General features: G+C 33.6%; 1 protein-coding gene across 5 annotated transcripts in view; it reads left to right on the top strand.

The window, feature by feature from the left end:
* Positions 1-14,588, top strand: part of LOC131972962 (AP-3 complex subunit beta-2) — a 73,492-nt gene that overhangs the window by 21,935 nt on the left and 36,969 nt on the right. For all 5 annotated transcript variants that reach the window (XM_059334790.1, XM_059334788.1, XM_059334787.1 and 2 more), the window contains exons 2-8: positions 2,205-2,280; positions 5,038-5,112; positions 6,596-6,691; positions 8,707-8,867; positions 9,562-9,628; positions 10,206-10,388; positions 14,081-14,272. In XM_059334790.1, the coding sequence (XP_059190773.1) occupies positions 2,224-2,280; positions 5,038-5,112; positions 6,596-6,691; positions 8,707-8,867; positions 9,562-9,628; positions 10,206-10,388; positions 14,081-14,272 (831 nt within the window). In that variant the 5' untranslated portion in view covers positions 2,205-2,223. The remainder of the gene's footprint in view (positions 1-2,204; positions 2,281-5,037; positions 5,113-6,595; positions 6,692-8,706; positions 8,868-9,561; positions 9,629-10,205; positions 10,389-14,080; positions 14,273-14,588) is intronic.

The raw sequence follows: 14,588 nt of genomic DNA, 5'->3' as shown, positions 1-14,588 counted from the left end.
CAAAAAAAAAGACAGTCAGTGTTTTTCTTTAGTTTTAAATAATGTTTTGCTTTAAATTCTGTGTCTGTGAGGCCTTTTATTCATCCCAAAATATGAAAAATTATGTTTTTTACTGAACATTTTTAGCATAAAAATTTTTTTTGATGAAGTGGAAGAAGGTGAAGTAATTGTTGTTGTCTGTTGGCAGAGAAACAGACGTCCTGGATCAGTGTTTCAGCTCCAGCTCAGTCTGTATCTGCTGTCGGCTCTGCTGCTGTTTGCTGGTTCTCTTGGCTGCTTTGTGTTGTTTTAGTGTGTTTGAGTTGCAGCAGGGTGGAGCAAAGATCCTGCTCTGCTCCTCAACCAACATGTTCACCTGTGAATCTGATCAAATGGAAAATCCTGCAGAAAAAGTTTCGGTAGACCTTTATATCAGGGAACACATATTCAACATTAACTAGCTGCTTATTAGCATGCAAATAAGTAACATATTGGCTCTTAATGAGTCATTATTCAGTAGTTATTAAAGCCTTATTCTGCATGGCCTTATTATACAACCAGTAAGACATTAACTAAGAGTTTTCCCTCAATTACCTCAGAATTATTGATTATTAGTAGTAAGGAAGGAAGTTTTTGTATATGAGTTATGATCTTAATATGCTTTACTTTGTATGGACTTTATAAGTCTCTACATAGCGGTGAAGGAAACCATGGAAACGGTAAATAGGTGGCTCCTTTTGGATGAGGATTGGTAGATTTTAATGTCAATCATTACTCTACAAAGTTGGTCACTTTGCACCAATGTTAGTCTACCAGTGACCCACTTTGTAGAGTAATAATAAGTAGAATAGCTACTTAATAATGACAAATTAAGAGCCAATATGTTACTTATTTGCATGCTAATAAGTTTTTTGGTCAACTTGTGTCTTTTTTTGGTCATAATGTGTCTTTTTGTGGTCATTTTGTGTCTTTTTGTGGTCATAGTGTGTGTTTTTTTTGTCATTTTGTGTCTTTTTGTGGTCATAGTGTGTCTTTTTTGGTCATTTTGTCTTTTTTTCATAATTTTGTGGTCAATTTTTTGTGGTCATAGTGTGTCTTTTTTGGTCATTTTGTCTTTTTTTCATAATTTCGTGGTCAATTTGTGTCTTTTTGGTGATTTTGTGTCTTTTTTGTGTCATTTTGTGTCTTTTTGTGGTCATAGTGTGTTTTTTTTGGTCATTTTGTCTTTTTTTCATAATTTTGTCTTTTTTTCATAATTTTGTGGTCAATTTGTGTCTTTTTTGGTCATAATGTGTCTTTTTTTGGTCATAGTGTGTCTTTTTTAGTCATTTTGTATTTTTTTGATAATTTTGTGGTCAATTTGTCTTTTTTTGGTAATTTTGTGTCTTTTTTAGTCATTTTGTCTTTTTTTGATAATTTTGTGGTCAACTTGTGTCTTTTTTTGGTCATAATGTGTCTTTTTTTTGATAATTTTGTGGTCAACTTGTGTCTTTTTGTGGTCATAGTGTGTGTTTTTTTGGTCATTTTTTGTCTTTTTGTGGTCATAGTGTGTGTTTTTTTTGGTCATTTTGTGTCTTTTTGTGGTCATAGTGTGTCTTTTTTGGTCATTTTGTCTTTTTTTCATAATTTCGTGGTCAATTTGTGTCTTTTTTGGGTCATTTTGTGTCTTTTTTTAGTCAATTTGATGCCTTTTTTTGTTGACTAATTAAGAACTAATATGTTACTTATTTGCATGCTAATAAAGAACTAATTAATGTTGAATACGTGTTCCCTAATCTAAACTGTTACCAAAGTTTCTATTCAAGCATTTACAACAACTTCCCTCACTGCAGAGAAACCCCAAATATAAAGAGTAATAAAGAAAAGAAGCCTGGGGGAGCAGCTCCAGACCTTCTGGCTGATTTACAGAAATGTTTACTCCTTCCATTTCCTGCAAAAAATATCTACAACCCCTCAGAGAAGTCAACATGTTTTAGGGAATGTGTCACTTTTCCAATTACCCTGCTTCTACGAGCTGCAGTTTCAAAGGTTTCCAACTTTTTGGACGCTCGGTTCCACACTTCAAAGAGAATATTTTCTGGGTCACACATGCAGACTTTGATAAATGTTGAGTAAACATCATAACCAGGTCTGTGTTTGGTGTTGCAGAGTGTTTTTCTGTGTTTCCCCGTGCTGCAGAATAACTTCCCCGCTGTGAGTTAACGCTCCGTGTTTCTCCTCCTCAGACACGACGACCTGAAGGAGATGCTGGACAGCAACAAAGACTCTCTGAAGCTGGAGGCCATGAAGCGCATCGTGGCTGTGAGTTTTAATCATGTTTACTTTGGGATTTCACTGATCAGCAGGAACCGGCTGCACACAGACTCAAGGACAAAGGCTCGGAAAGTTTTAACAGAAAGAAACAGACATGGAAAAAATGAATACACCACCATTGTTTTCTTCAATTTCTTCTTCATTTTAATGCCTGGTACAACTAAAGGTACAATTTGTTTGGACAAATATAATGATAACAACAAAAATAGCTGATAAGAGTTTAATTTAAGAGCTGATATCTAGACATTTAACATGGTTTTATTGATAATAACCAAAATCATTATCAAGAAAACCATGGAAAATGTCTAAAGATCTATTACATTTAAATGACTGAACTAAAGCTTTTAATTAATGATCAATTTATGTATTTATAAATATATAGTATTTATATATAATTAGATATATATGTATGTAATTATTATAAATATTATTATAAATTAATATATCATATTATATTTGTAATTTTGCATGTATAAATAAATATAAATATAATTAAATATATAAATAATGTGACGGAAAAATTATTAAACCATTCATTTTGGTTATTATTGTTATTATATTGTTGTTGTCATTTTATTTGTCAGAATCATGATAACAATATAATAATAACAATAATAACCAAAATCATTATCAAGAAAACCATGGAAAATGTCTAAAGATCTATTAAAACTTTAAATTAATGATCAATTTATGTATTTATAAATAAATAATATTTATAATATAATATATATACATTTAATATAATTAGATATATATGTTTACAATTATTTGAATATTATTATAAATTAATATATCATATTATATTTGTAATTACTTATGTATAAATAAATATAAATATAATCAAATATATAAATAATGTACAGTGACGGAAAAAATTATTAAACCACCCTATTTCTTCATTTTCTTGTTCATTTTGGTTATTATTGTTATTATTATATTGTTGTTGTCATTTTTTTTGTCAGAATAATGATAACAATGTAATAATAACAGTAATAACCGAAATCATTATCAAGAAAAAAACATGGAAAATGTCTAGATATCAGCTCTTAAATTAAACTCTTATCAGCTATTTTTGTTGTTATCATTATATTTGTCCAAACAAAGTCCGGTACCAGTACCAAAGTACCAGTCATTAAAATGAACAAGAAATTAAAGAAAAAAAATGGTCTAATAAATAGTATTTTGCACATAAATAATGTGACAAAAACAGCATTTTATCACATTAAAACATTGTAAGTAGTCCTTTAAATACTAATACTAAAAAATAATTGCTTTGCTTTTAAATTCTTTTATTTCAAACAGATTTGATTATTGGATTCTTCTCCTGAAACATTCAGCTGAATAAGTTTCCATATTACCAACGCTGCTCTCTGCTGGCTACCAGCATCTTTCAGAATAAATTTGAATGTTTACTTGTTTTTAAAGCTCTCAGTACTTTGGGACCAGCCAACACTGCAGACTGTCATTTTATAATTCTTTTTAAATACGCACAAAGTGGCACTGCAGCTTGTTTTTAGCTCCTAAATGACTAAATATTTCACCAACAGCTCTGAACATTTTAAAATAGGATAGCTGAAAATGTAGTTATTTAATTTGGCTTTTCCTCAACTCCTTCATTTTATAATTATTATTATTAATATTATTATTATTATTGTTGTTATTATTATCATCATTATTATTATAAGTATTATGACTACTACTAGTACTATTATTATTATTATTAATTAATTTATAATAAATTATTGTCATATTTTGACTTTTTTTTTAATTTTTATTATTATTACTAGTACTACTACTAGTAATATTATTATTATAATTTTTATTTATTAATTAATTTATATTAAAGAATTCTCACATTTTTACAATTTTTATTTTTATTATTGAGTATTATTACTACTAGTAGTAGTTATATTATTATTGTTATTATTATTATTATTATTAATAATAATAATAATGATTCATTCATTCATTCATTCATATTAAAGAATTCTCACATTTTTACAATTTTTAGTGGTTTCTATTATTTTCACTCATTTATTTTAGTCGCTACTGTCTTTTTTATTTCCTGATTTTATCGTCTATTTTCCCTAATTTAATGTGTAGCATTTTTATTTTTTTTGGAGCTACGCCTCTTATATGAAAAATATCGATAATTAAACATTTTCTTCATCTGTACAGAAGCAGATAGAGACACATTTTACTCAGATGATGCTCTGATTTTTAAAAAGTACTTTCTCCCTGCGGCTCCTTTCAACTAACTAACGACTCACTCCTGAAATTCTGAATGAAACATGTAGAATAAAGTGATTTTTATGAAATATCACTATTTTGAGTTTAGCTTATTGAAGCGTTTGTCAAACACGACTCATTCAAACAGTCGGAAATGTGAAAAACCGACGATAGTTTCTTTTCTAACGGTTCCTGTCTTGTGATAAATGGTGTAATTTAGTTGAATTTTAAGTCAAAACATGCCTTTCAAACCTGCTGGCGCTAATCTCCTCCAGCGACGAGACAAAAGCCGTTTCTGATGATAAAACTTCAGCGGTGAGAGAAACAAACTGCACCGTCAGCTGTTAAATATTCATAAAGCTCTTCATTCATAATCCCTGCAGCACTGAGAGCATGAAAACAGTCGCACCTTCTCTGGAGAGAGACTTAAAAATGTCACCTTGTGAAATCCTCCCTGCTGATATATTCTATTTATATATTTATATATGTGTGTGTGTGTGTGTGTTTTCTGTGCAGATGATCGCCCGCGGTAAGAACGCGTCTGATCTGTTTCCTGCTGTGGTGAAGAACGTGGCCTGTAAAAACATCGAGGTTCGTAATGAAGCTTCGTCTTTTATTCTCTGCTTTTCTTCAGATTTTCTAGTTTTGTGTTGAAAAAGTTTCTCCCTTTTTCTTGCTTTTTTATTATTAATATTTACTAGATCAGTGCCCGTAGGAAGTATGTACTCGTATAGTGGGAGATTAAGTAGATTTTTCAATTATGGCCAAATGAGGTTGTGTGTGAAAGTGGGATGAACAATGAAGTGTAATACAAAGTTTATATCGGGTTAATATTGTTAATAAAGTTTTGTTTTTACTGTTTTCAATGGATCAAACTGATGCGGAAGAAAGGGCTTAACCCTTTATGGGGCGAAGAACTATATTTGGTAACTTCAGTGGCAAATTTACTAGATTAAAGTGGCAAATCTACAAGAAAAAAAGTCACAGATTTACGAGAAAAAAGTGGGTAAAAAAACAACTTTTTGCTCGCGGATTCACCACTTTAAATCTCATAAACTTTTTTCTCAAAATATTACCCCCCTGCCCTGGGTCTGTATGTTTTTTTTTACACATTCTCTTTGTATGTAATATCCTCCAATATTCTCTAGGGTTGAAATGTGGAATTTGCAAGTATTTCAATGAGTGCCCTATTAAGGGTTAAATCTCCGCTTAGCATGCTAATGGTGAGATAGCACATTACGCAGTATGCTGCACTAAAAGTACATTAACATGAACCCAATTAGCTGATGCAACATGAATGTCATCCCTGAATTACATAGTAATGCAACATAAGAAGTAAATAAAGCTAAATCTCTGCTTAGCATGCTAATCACGCTACAACAGAATTTGCACATTACATGCAGACCACTACAACGTCTGCAACTCCATAAAACATTTACTTTTCATAAGGTACCACACCATCCAGCACATACACATTGAACATTGATATTAGCTGGAAACTATTTGAATATTATTGGAAAATCGAACCTTGTAGCCACTTTAAAACTCCTAAAGATAGGTAGGCTAAATAGACTTCCAGATGAGATGAGTCAGGGTGGAAATCCAGAGTGAATTGTGTTACTGACCAGGTGTAGGCCTATCACACAAAGGGGCGGAGCTCCCCTAAAAGGGGGCGGAGCTCCCCTAAAAGGCGTCCGATCGGAAACAGTGCAATGCCGCTACACTTCCTACGTAAATAATGACGGTATTTTGAAAAATTAATTAAAAAATCTTCAAAATCGAGGATGCACACCTTCGTGCCTCCCCACACACACACACAGACGCTTCTTACTTTTATAGATAAATTCTATATTTTGCCTGCTTGTAATTTATGAATCATCTTATCACACTTTAAAAGCTCCGCAGGGTTTTTTTTTTTTCTTTATCTCACCTGAACAAAATTCCAATTTTCTCTCCTCTCCTCTTTTATCACTTTGCTTCATCTCTTCTCTCCAGATTTATCTCACTGGAAATAATTGAACTAATCTACATAATTTGGATGGAATCTGCTTTTTTGTTTTTTGTCTCTGTGCAGGTGAAGAAGCTGGTTTATGTTTATTTGGTGCGTTACGCCGAAGAGCAGCAGGACCTCGCTCTGCTCTCCATCTCCACCTTCCAGAGAGGCCTGAAGGTACGCAACAAAGAAACACGCTCATTATTTAGTGACAAAACTCAGAAAATAAAGATTTACTGGATGGAAAAGTTGTTCAACACTTTGGTCCAGATGCCTGTTTGCTAAAGGACCTCTTATGTTTGCAAATAATGAAGCAGACAACAACTAAAACATCTCTCTCTCTCTGCATTTATATATTTTTTATATTTTATTGTTACTTTCAATCTAAGTCCTTTGCTATCAGTTTAAAGGTCCATTCTGACCTCCTGAGTGTGTAACAGTCAGCTTCAAGACAGAGACTCCTTGGAAAGTAACAACTTGATACTTTGGGATTTGTCAGAAAAGACACAAAATTACCCAAAAAAGATCAAATTGACCACGAAATGATAAAAAAAGACACAAAATGACCCAAAAATTGCATAAAATTAAGCAAAAAATGACTCAAATTGACCACAAAAGACACAAATTGACCAAAAAAATACACAAAATGACAGAAAAAACCCAACTTACTTAAAAAAGATACAAAATGACCAAAAAAGACACACAATTGTTTAAAAAAGACACAAAATGACCCAAAAAAGAATCAAATTGACCACAAAATTACACAAAATTATTTTAAAAAAGACACAAAATGACCACAAAATGACACAAAATAATAAAAAAAGACACAAAATGACCAAAAAATGACATAAAATTAAGCAAAAAAAAAGACTCAAAATGACCACAAAAGACACAAATTAACCAAAAAAATACACAAAATGACAGAAAAAACCCCCAACTTACTTAAAAAAGATACAAAATTACCAAAAAAGACACACAATTATTTAAAAAAGACACAAAATTACCCAAAAAAGTAATTAAAGGGACCTTCCACACACAACACGGTAAAGAGACATTCATATAAAACTCACATTAAACTTTCATATCAAGGTGAGGGCCACAAAATATCATCACGAGGGCCACAATTGGCCCGCGGGCCGCGAGTTTGAGACCCCTGATCTAGAGCCATTGTAGGAGCTATATCATTAGTCTGATTATTATATTATTATTGTTTATTTAGTATTTATTTGTGTACACTAGGGGCTCTCAGCAGCAGAGCAGACAGGTGTTGGCAGTGATAAAGGCAGCAGCTGGTAATGCTCCAGGAGGGACACAGTTTTTTTCTACCAGAGCAAAGAGAGGCAGCAAGAAATGTTTGTTTACTTTAAACTGGAAATTAAATTAAACTAAATGTGGATCCTGCCTGGACAATGGACTTCTTTTTGCCCGAGTTTATCCTAAACCAGAGGTAGGCAACCTGCGGCTGTGACAAGAAAATTAGACAAAATGAAACTGTCATTTCTTTACATTCCAATGTTTCATTTACCAATAGGGCCCAAAGCAATTTGTATTCTTCAATTTTTTTAACATTTTAGTCAACTAAAAAGTGCATCATAGCTCACCAAAGTCTACAGCCCAGCACCTTAAACTCTAAATTTTGCCAACTTTAAATCTAGTTTTAAGTTTCTCTCACTTTGCCAGCTTTTGATTTCAAATCCAAGATATTTCTTTGGTGTGCAGCCTCTAATTGGCACTTGGCTCCTCGCTGCATCCTGACAAATTTATATTAATAAATGCTCATTATGACCTATTAGTAATGTTGGTAGGCTAATTCATACTGAGTAGGTTGTTACATCTTCATTGTGAGGCTCAAAATAAGGTTTGCGGCTCCATTCCGACATTTTTTTTTCTTTTTTTGGTGCATCAGTGGCATTTTTGTGCATGTTTTAAAAGCGAAAGAATGATCTTACAGATAGCCACTACAGCAATCATCGGAAGTCTAAATCAAAATGACCAAATACCTGCAGAACTAATGATGTTTCCATCAGCCTCAGCTGTACGCTGCATTAAATGTGAGCATTTAAACAGTGCAAACATCAGTGTGTCTGCATGCAGCTCAGAGCTTTGCCTCAGTGCAGCCTGCAGACTCTTCACCATGTGGACCTTGTTAACCTGCTGATTCCTGCATTTTCTTGCTCTGTGTGTGTTTGCAGGATCCGAACCAGCTGATCCGAGCCAGCGCTCTGCGAGTCCTCTCCAGCATCAGAGTCACCATCATCGTCCCCATCATGATGCTCGCCATCAAAGAGGCCGCGTCCGACATGTCTCCGTACGTCAGGAAGACGGCGGCTCACGCCATCCCCAAACTCTACAGGTGACCCCACCAAGCTTTAACAGCACTCAGGAGCTGATGTTTTATTAGAAGAAGCCTTCTGGTCACTGATACAGTCATGGAAAAAAATGTTAGACCACCCTTCAATTTCTTGTTCATTTTAATACCTGGTACAACTAAAGGTACATTTGTTTGGACAAATATAATGACAACAACAAAAATATCTGATAAGAGTTGAATTTAAGCTGATATCTAGACATTTAACATGGTTTTCTTGATAACAACCAAAATCTTTATCTAGAAAACCATGTTAAATGTCTAGATATCAGCTTAAATTCAACTCTTATCAGCTATTTTTGTTGTTATCATTATATTTGTTCAAACAAATGAACCTTTAGTTGTACCAGGCATTAAAATGAAGAAAAAACTGAAGCAAACAATGGTGGTCTAATGATTTTTTCATGACTGTATATCATTAGAAGAAGCCTTCTGATTGAACTCAGGCTTTACATCAAGCATTAAAAGAACCATTAATGCCATATTTGTAAGATAGAAATCTGTTTTTTGGCTGCAGTTCATGAGAGAAGCACAAGAAAAATAAAACTTTTAATGAATCCATTAAGACTCTGCCTCTTAAATCCATCTGTTTTCATACTGTAGTATATATTTTAATACAAATGTACATTAACTGTTTGTCCATTATCTCCTGTTTAATGCTTTTCTTCCTCTGTCTCAGTTTGGATCCAGAACAGAAGGACCAGCTGATCGAAGTCATAGAGAAACTTCTGGCTGATAAAACCACGGTGAGTTTCTGCTCCACTGGTCCAGTGTTTCTCCACCAGATTCTCTTTTTAATAAATGCAAATCATCAGAACAAACTTCTGTCAGTCACTGCCTCTGCTCTTTTTTTTTTTTTTAAACTGTAATGTTTATTAGATTTTTTTTTTCATGTACACAAGAGACATACACAACAAAAGAAAAAACACTTAACATTAATAAAACAGTATCAACATTCATGGCTGCGGGTATCCATATTCTACAAAATCAGATTCATACAGTATATTTCTCTTACAATCCCTAGCCATTGTTCTATGGTAGGAGATTCAGTCTTGTACCAGTTCCTTGTAATTGTCTTCTTGGTCGCAATCAGCAGTATCTTGACTATATAACTATCATTACCAGTTAAACTTTCAGTTACATTTCCAAGGTACATAATTTTACTTTCATTGCCTCTGCTCTTTTAAAGGTTATATCTGTTATTTCTACCCAACATTAACTGTTAAAGTGTAATGTGAGAAACCTGGACTGTGTTTTATCATCGGTGATCCTCTGTGACATTTAAAATCCATCCTGAACATCACCACCTGTTGTTTTGTGCAGCTGGTGGCAGGAAGCGTTGTCATGGCGTTCGAGGAGGTGTGTCCGGAGCGCATCGACCTGATCCACAAGAACTACAGGAAGCTGTGTAACCTGCTGATCGACGTGGAGGAGTGGGGGCAGGTCGTCATCATCAACATGCTGACCCGCTACGCCAGGACGCAGTTCCTCAACCCCAACATGAACGTGAGTCACAAACACAAAATGAAAAAGATTTAACTCCCGTTCACATGTTTTAACTCTTGTGTAGTCCTCCCGTCAACTATGCACCTGTGGTCCTCGGGGGTCAAGAAGGACCCCATGACATTAGAGTGGTTTTAGGACATGTAGAAAAAATTATTAACAACTTTTATTATTATTATTATTAGTAGTAGTAGTAGTAGTAGTAGTATTGGTATTATTATTATTATTATTATTATTATTATTATTAGTAGTAGTAGTAGTAGTATTGGTATTATTATTATTATTATTATCATTAGTAGTAGTAGTAGTAGTAGTAGTAGTAGTATTATTGGTATTATTATTATTATTATTATTAGTAGTAGTAGTAGTAGTATTATTGGTATTATTATTATTATTATTATTATTATTATTAGTAGTAGTAGTAGTAGTAGTATTATTGGTATTATTATTATTATTATCATTAGTAGTAGTAGTAGTAGTAGTAGTAGTATTGGTATTATTATTATTATTATTATTATTAGTAGTAGTAGTAGTAGTAGTAGTAGTAGTAGTAGTATTGGTATTATTATTATTATTATTAGTAGTAGTAGTAGTAGTAGTATTATTGGTATTATTATTATTATTATCATTAGTAGTAGTAGTAGTAGTAGTATTATTGGTATTATTATTATTATTATTATTAGTAGTAGTAGTAGTAGTAGTAGTATTATTGGTATTATTATTATTATTATTATTAACAACCGGGCTGAGGAGGACAGCGAGCAAGAGGTCGAGGGTCAAAATGTATATCTGGACATATTGTCCATTATGCATATAAAGGCACATGCACACACTCACAAATACACACACACAGGTACACAGAGTCATAGACACACACACACACACTCAGATAAACACACACTCACAAGTACATATTTTCTCACAAGGACGCACAAACACACTCACAAGCACACATACATGCACATATAGTCAAACTTGAAAATTAGGCCTTAATTTGAACCCTTTGCATTGGTTGAACTGGTGCACCTATTTTTTTTTTTCAGGCGCACCAGCACAAAATTTAGGTGCCCTCAAATTTTTCAATGTGTTGCCTTTATCGCTCTCCATTACTTTCATGTACTGTGAATGATTTTTAAACAAGAGTAAGGCTTAGAGAAATGCTGTTAAAAGTACTTTTCAAACTAAAACGAAGCAAAATAAAAAAAAACAACAAAAAGACAACAAACATCTTTCTACATTTATAATCTTAAAAGAAAAATCATTCTCGAAGCTTGTTTTCCTTTTATGATCTGTTATTTCCACCATTCAGATTTATTATGGATACTATTAAAGTTTAAAAAATAAAACAGTAGAGAGTCTGTCCGTCAGCAAGAAACACTTTTACATCGTTTGTCATTTCCATTTAGTCCCACGTGAGTCTGATCATTCCTGAGTGTAGGTTTGATCTGAGTGACATCATTTACATTTTCCCTTTATCATCTAACCTAATAAAACATTGGGCGGTGTTCACCAGACACAATCATGTTACGGGATATTAAATCATGAATTTATCAACAGGATCGTCTATATACAGACGCAAATAATAATAATAAATAAATAATATAATAAAAAGGCATTCCTGTGCCTCTGAGCAGGACACAGTTCACAGTATATAAATACAGAATGCAGCTTGTTATTCATGTGCAGCTGTTTGTTAAACAGAGAAAACACTTTATTATTATTATTATAATTATTAGTGCATGTCTACAGCTGTTAAAGCCGACTGACAGCTGCCAAATTGTCACCCTCTGGAGCCCTGATATATATTTCATTGACTGTTTTTTATCATTATTGACGGCTGACTCATCACTGCTGCAAACCAGCTGCAAGTTTGGAACAAAATCCCACCTTCTCTTGTCTGTTGCAGGCCCCGTTTTGACCTTTTGTTGTGGTTTGAAACATTGATTTTAAGAGAACAATTTGGTCCCATTTTAACTGAAACAGCTGCAGATTAATCTAATTTCCAGCATGTTCTCATCCATTAAAGAACGGCACAATACAAGATTAATAAAACCACCATCCTGGCAGAGATCTGCACTATACTTAGGGCACTTTGCATAGTTTTTTCTTTTTGATTAATTGACAAGAAAAGATCTGACAGACTTAAAAATCCCAACATTTATTTAACAGTTTAACCATCAAATTTGCTGCACAAATGCAGAGGTTTCAGGTTTCTTTTACAGCTTTTTTTATTGGCTTTCCTTTGTAAGTAGTGATGCAGCATATTGCATATATATATGCATATTTTTTTCTTTTTGATTAATTGATAAGAAATGTATTCACTACACTGCCAGAGAACAGTTACAAATGCAGAATGTGATGTTTTTAAATAGCTCGTTTAGTCGGACCAGACGTCCAAAATAAGTGATTTTATTCCCTGATAATTTACTTTAGATTATTTATTGATTACCAAAATAGTTGACTGACTTCTTGTCAGTGGACTTATCAGCTAATTAACTTTATTTTGCACTATTCTCGCTACTTACACAACCATATTTACTATTGTTTTCCACTCTCATTTACTCCGTGTTTACTATGTGTTTTTAAATTGACACTGTATAAATGAGTCGGGTCACAGAAAATACTTTATACTTTTATTGTTTCATTCCTTGTTGCATGTTAACCCTTTGATGCACAACATATTGACCCCCCTTCTAATGCACAACATGAGTCAAAAATGACCCGCATTAATTTCCCATGTTATTTAATGCTGCTGTGTGTTTCTGTGCTCTATCTTTTGATATCAACTTATTTTATGATTGAATATTCCAAGTACTGTATTCTTTAAATATCTTGTCTTTGATAATAAAAGATCATTATTTCCATTTTGCCTCTCATACTTTATGAAGAAAAAAAGTTTTTGTATTATTACATAGCTAACTACTTGGCTAAGTAGCTTGCTAAGCTAACTACTTAGCCAAGAAGTTAGCTAATTAGTTAGCTTAGCATGCTACTTAGCTAAAAAATGGATTTGGGTCATTTTTCACCCATGTTGCATTAGAAGAGTAGTGACAGTAAAAGGGATTTTATTAAAAAAAATGAATAAAGGAAAATATAAAATTAGGAAGAAACAATAACAAACTAATTGAGGAAAACCTGGAATATTGAATGATGAAAATAATTAATTACAAAGGTATAGAACATAAAAACTAATACATATCGGGTCACTTTTGACCCATGTTGTGCATCAAAGGGTTAAAGAAGTTGCTGCAAACTGACAAAACTCAGAAGTTTATTTTTTACTCGTTGGTTTTTGTTTTTTTAACATTACTCTGCAACTTAAGTGTTAAGGTGCACAGCTTTTATTTAGTCGGATTAATTATCTTCTTCCTATTGTGCCTGTGCAGAGGTACAAATTGAAACCATCCTGTCATTGTTTCCTGCTGCCAGCTTGGTGATTTAGTTTGTCTGTTTATCAGTTTTTCAGACCCACCTGTCCACTTATTCTCCCGTAAACGACCTGCAACAGAACGACCATTTCTCTCACCGTAATGAACGTTGTGATTGTGGTAATTTCAAAAGCGTGTGGTGACAAATGTGCTGCTGCAACATGTTTGTCTTATCCAGGAGCAAATTACCATCTGGAGAGTTTTTTAAAGCAGCCGACAACACTTTTCATCCCCTCTGTGTGTGTGTGTGTGTGTGTGTGTGTGCAGGAGTCGCTGCTGGAGGAGGGGAGCGACAAGACGTTCTACGGCTCCGACGAAGACGAGGACGAGGAGGAGGAGGAGAAGGAGAAGAAGGCGGAGGCTCCGGCCATGGCCAAGAGGAAGCCGTACGTGATGGACCCGGACCACCGGCTGCTGCTGAGGAACACCAAGCCGCTGCTGCAGAGCCGCAACGCCGCTGTGAGACTCCTCATTAACCCATTTAGGCCTCAAACGGCTGGAAAAAATGCCTGTAAAACCTCTGGGCGAATCTGAAAGAACCCCCTAAAACCTGAAGTTTTTCTGATGGAAAAATAACTACAAATACTACAAAACGACATATCCGCGTCCAACGTATTTTTAGTCATTTTGTGTCATTTTGTGTCTTTTTTTTAGTCATTTTGTGTCTTTTTTTTAGTCATTTTGTGTCTTTTTGTGTCTTTTTTAAGTCATTTGTGTCTTTTTTTTAGTCATTTTGTGTCTTTTTTTTTGGTCATTTTGTGTCTTTTTGTGTCTT

This window comes from Centropristis striata, chromosome 6 (assembly GCF_030273125.1).
Source record: "Centropristis striata isolate RG_2023a ecotype Rhode Island chromosome 6, C.striata_1.0, whole genome shotgun sequence".
NCBI classification, from domain to species: Eukaryota; Metazoa; Chordata; class Actinopteri; order Perciformes; family Serranidae; genus Centropristis; species Centropristis striata.
Note: the sequence above shows the minus strand (reverse complement) of the source record. Positions and strands in the feature narration are given on the sequence as shown.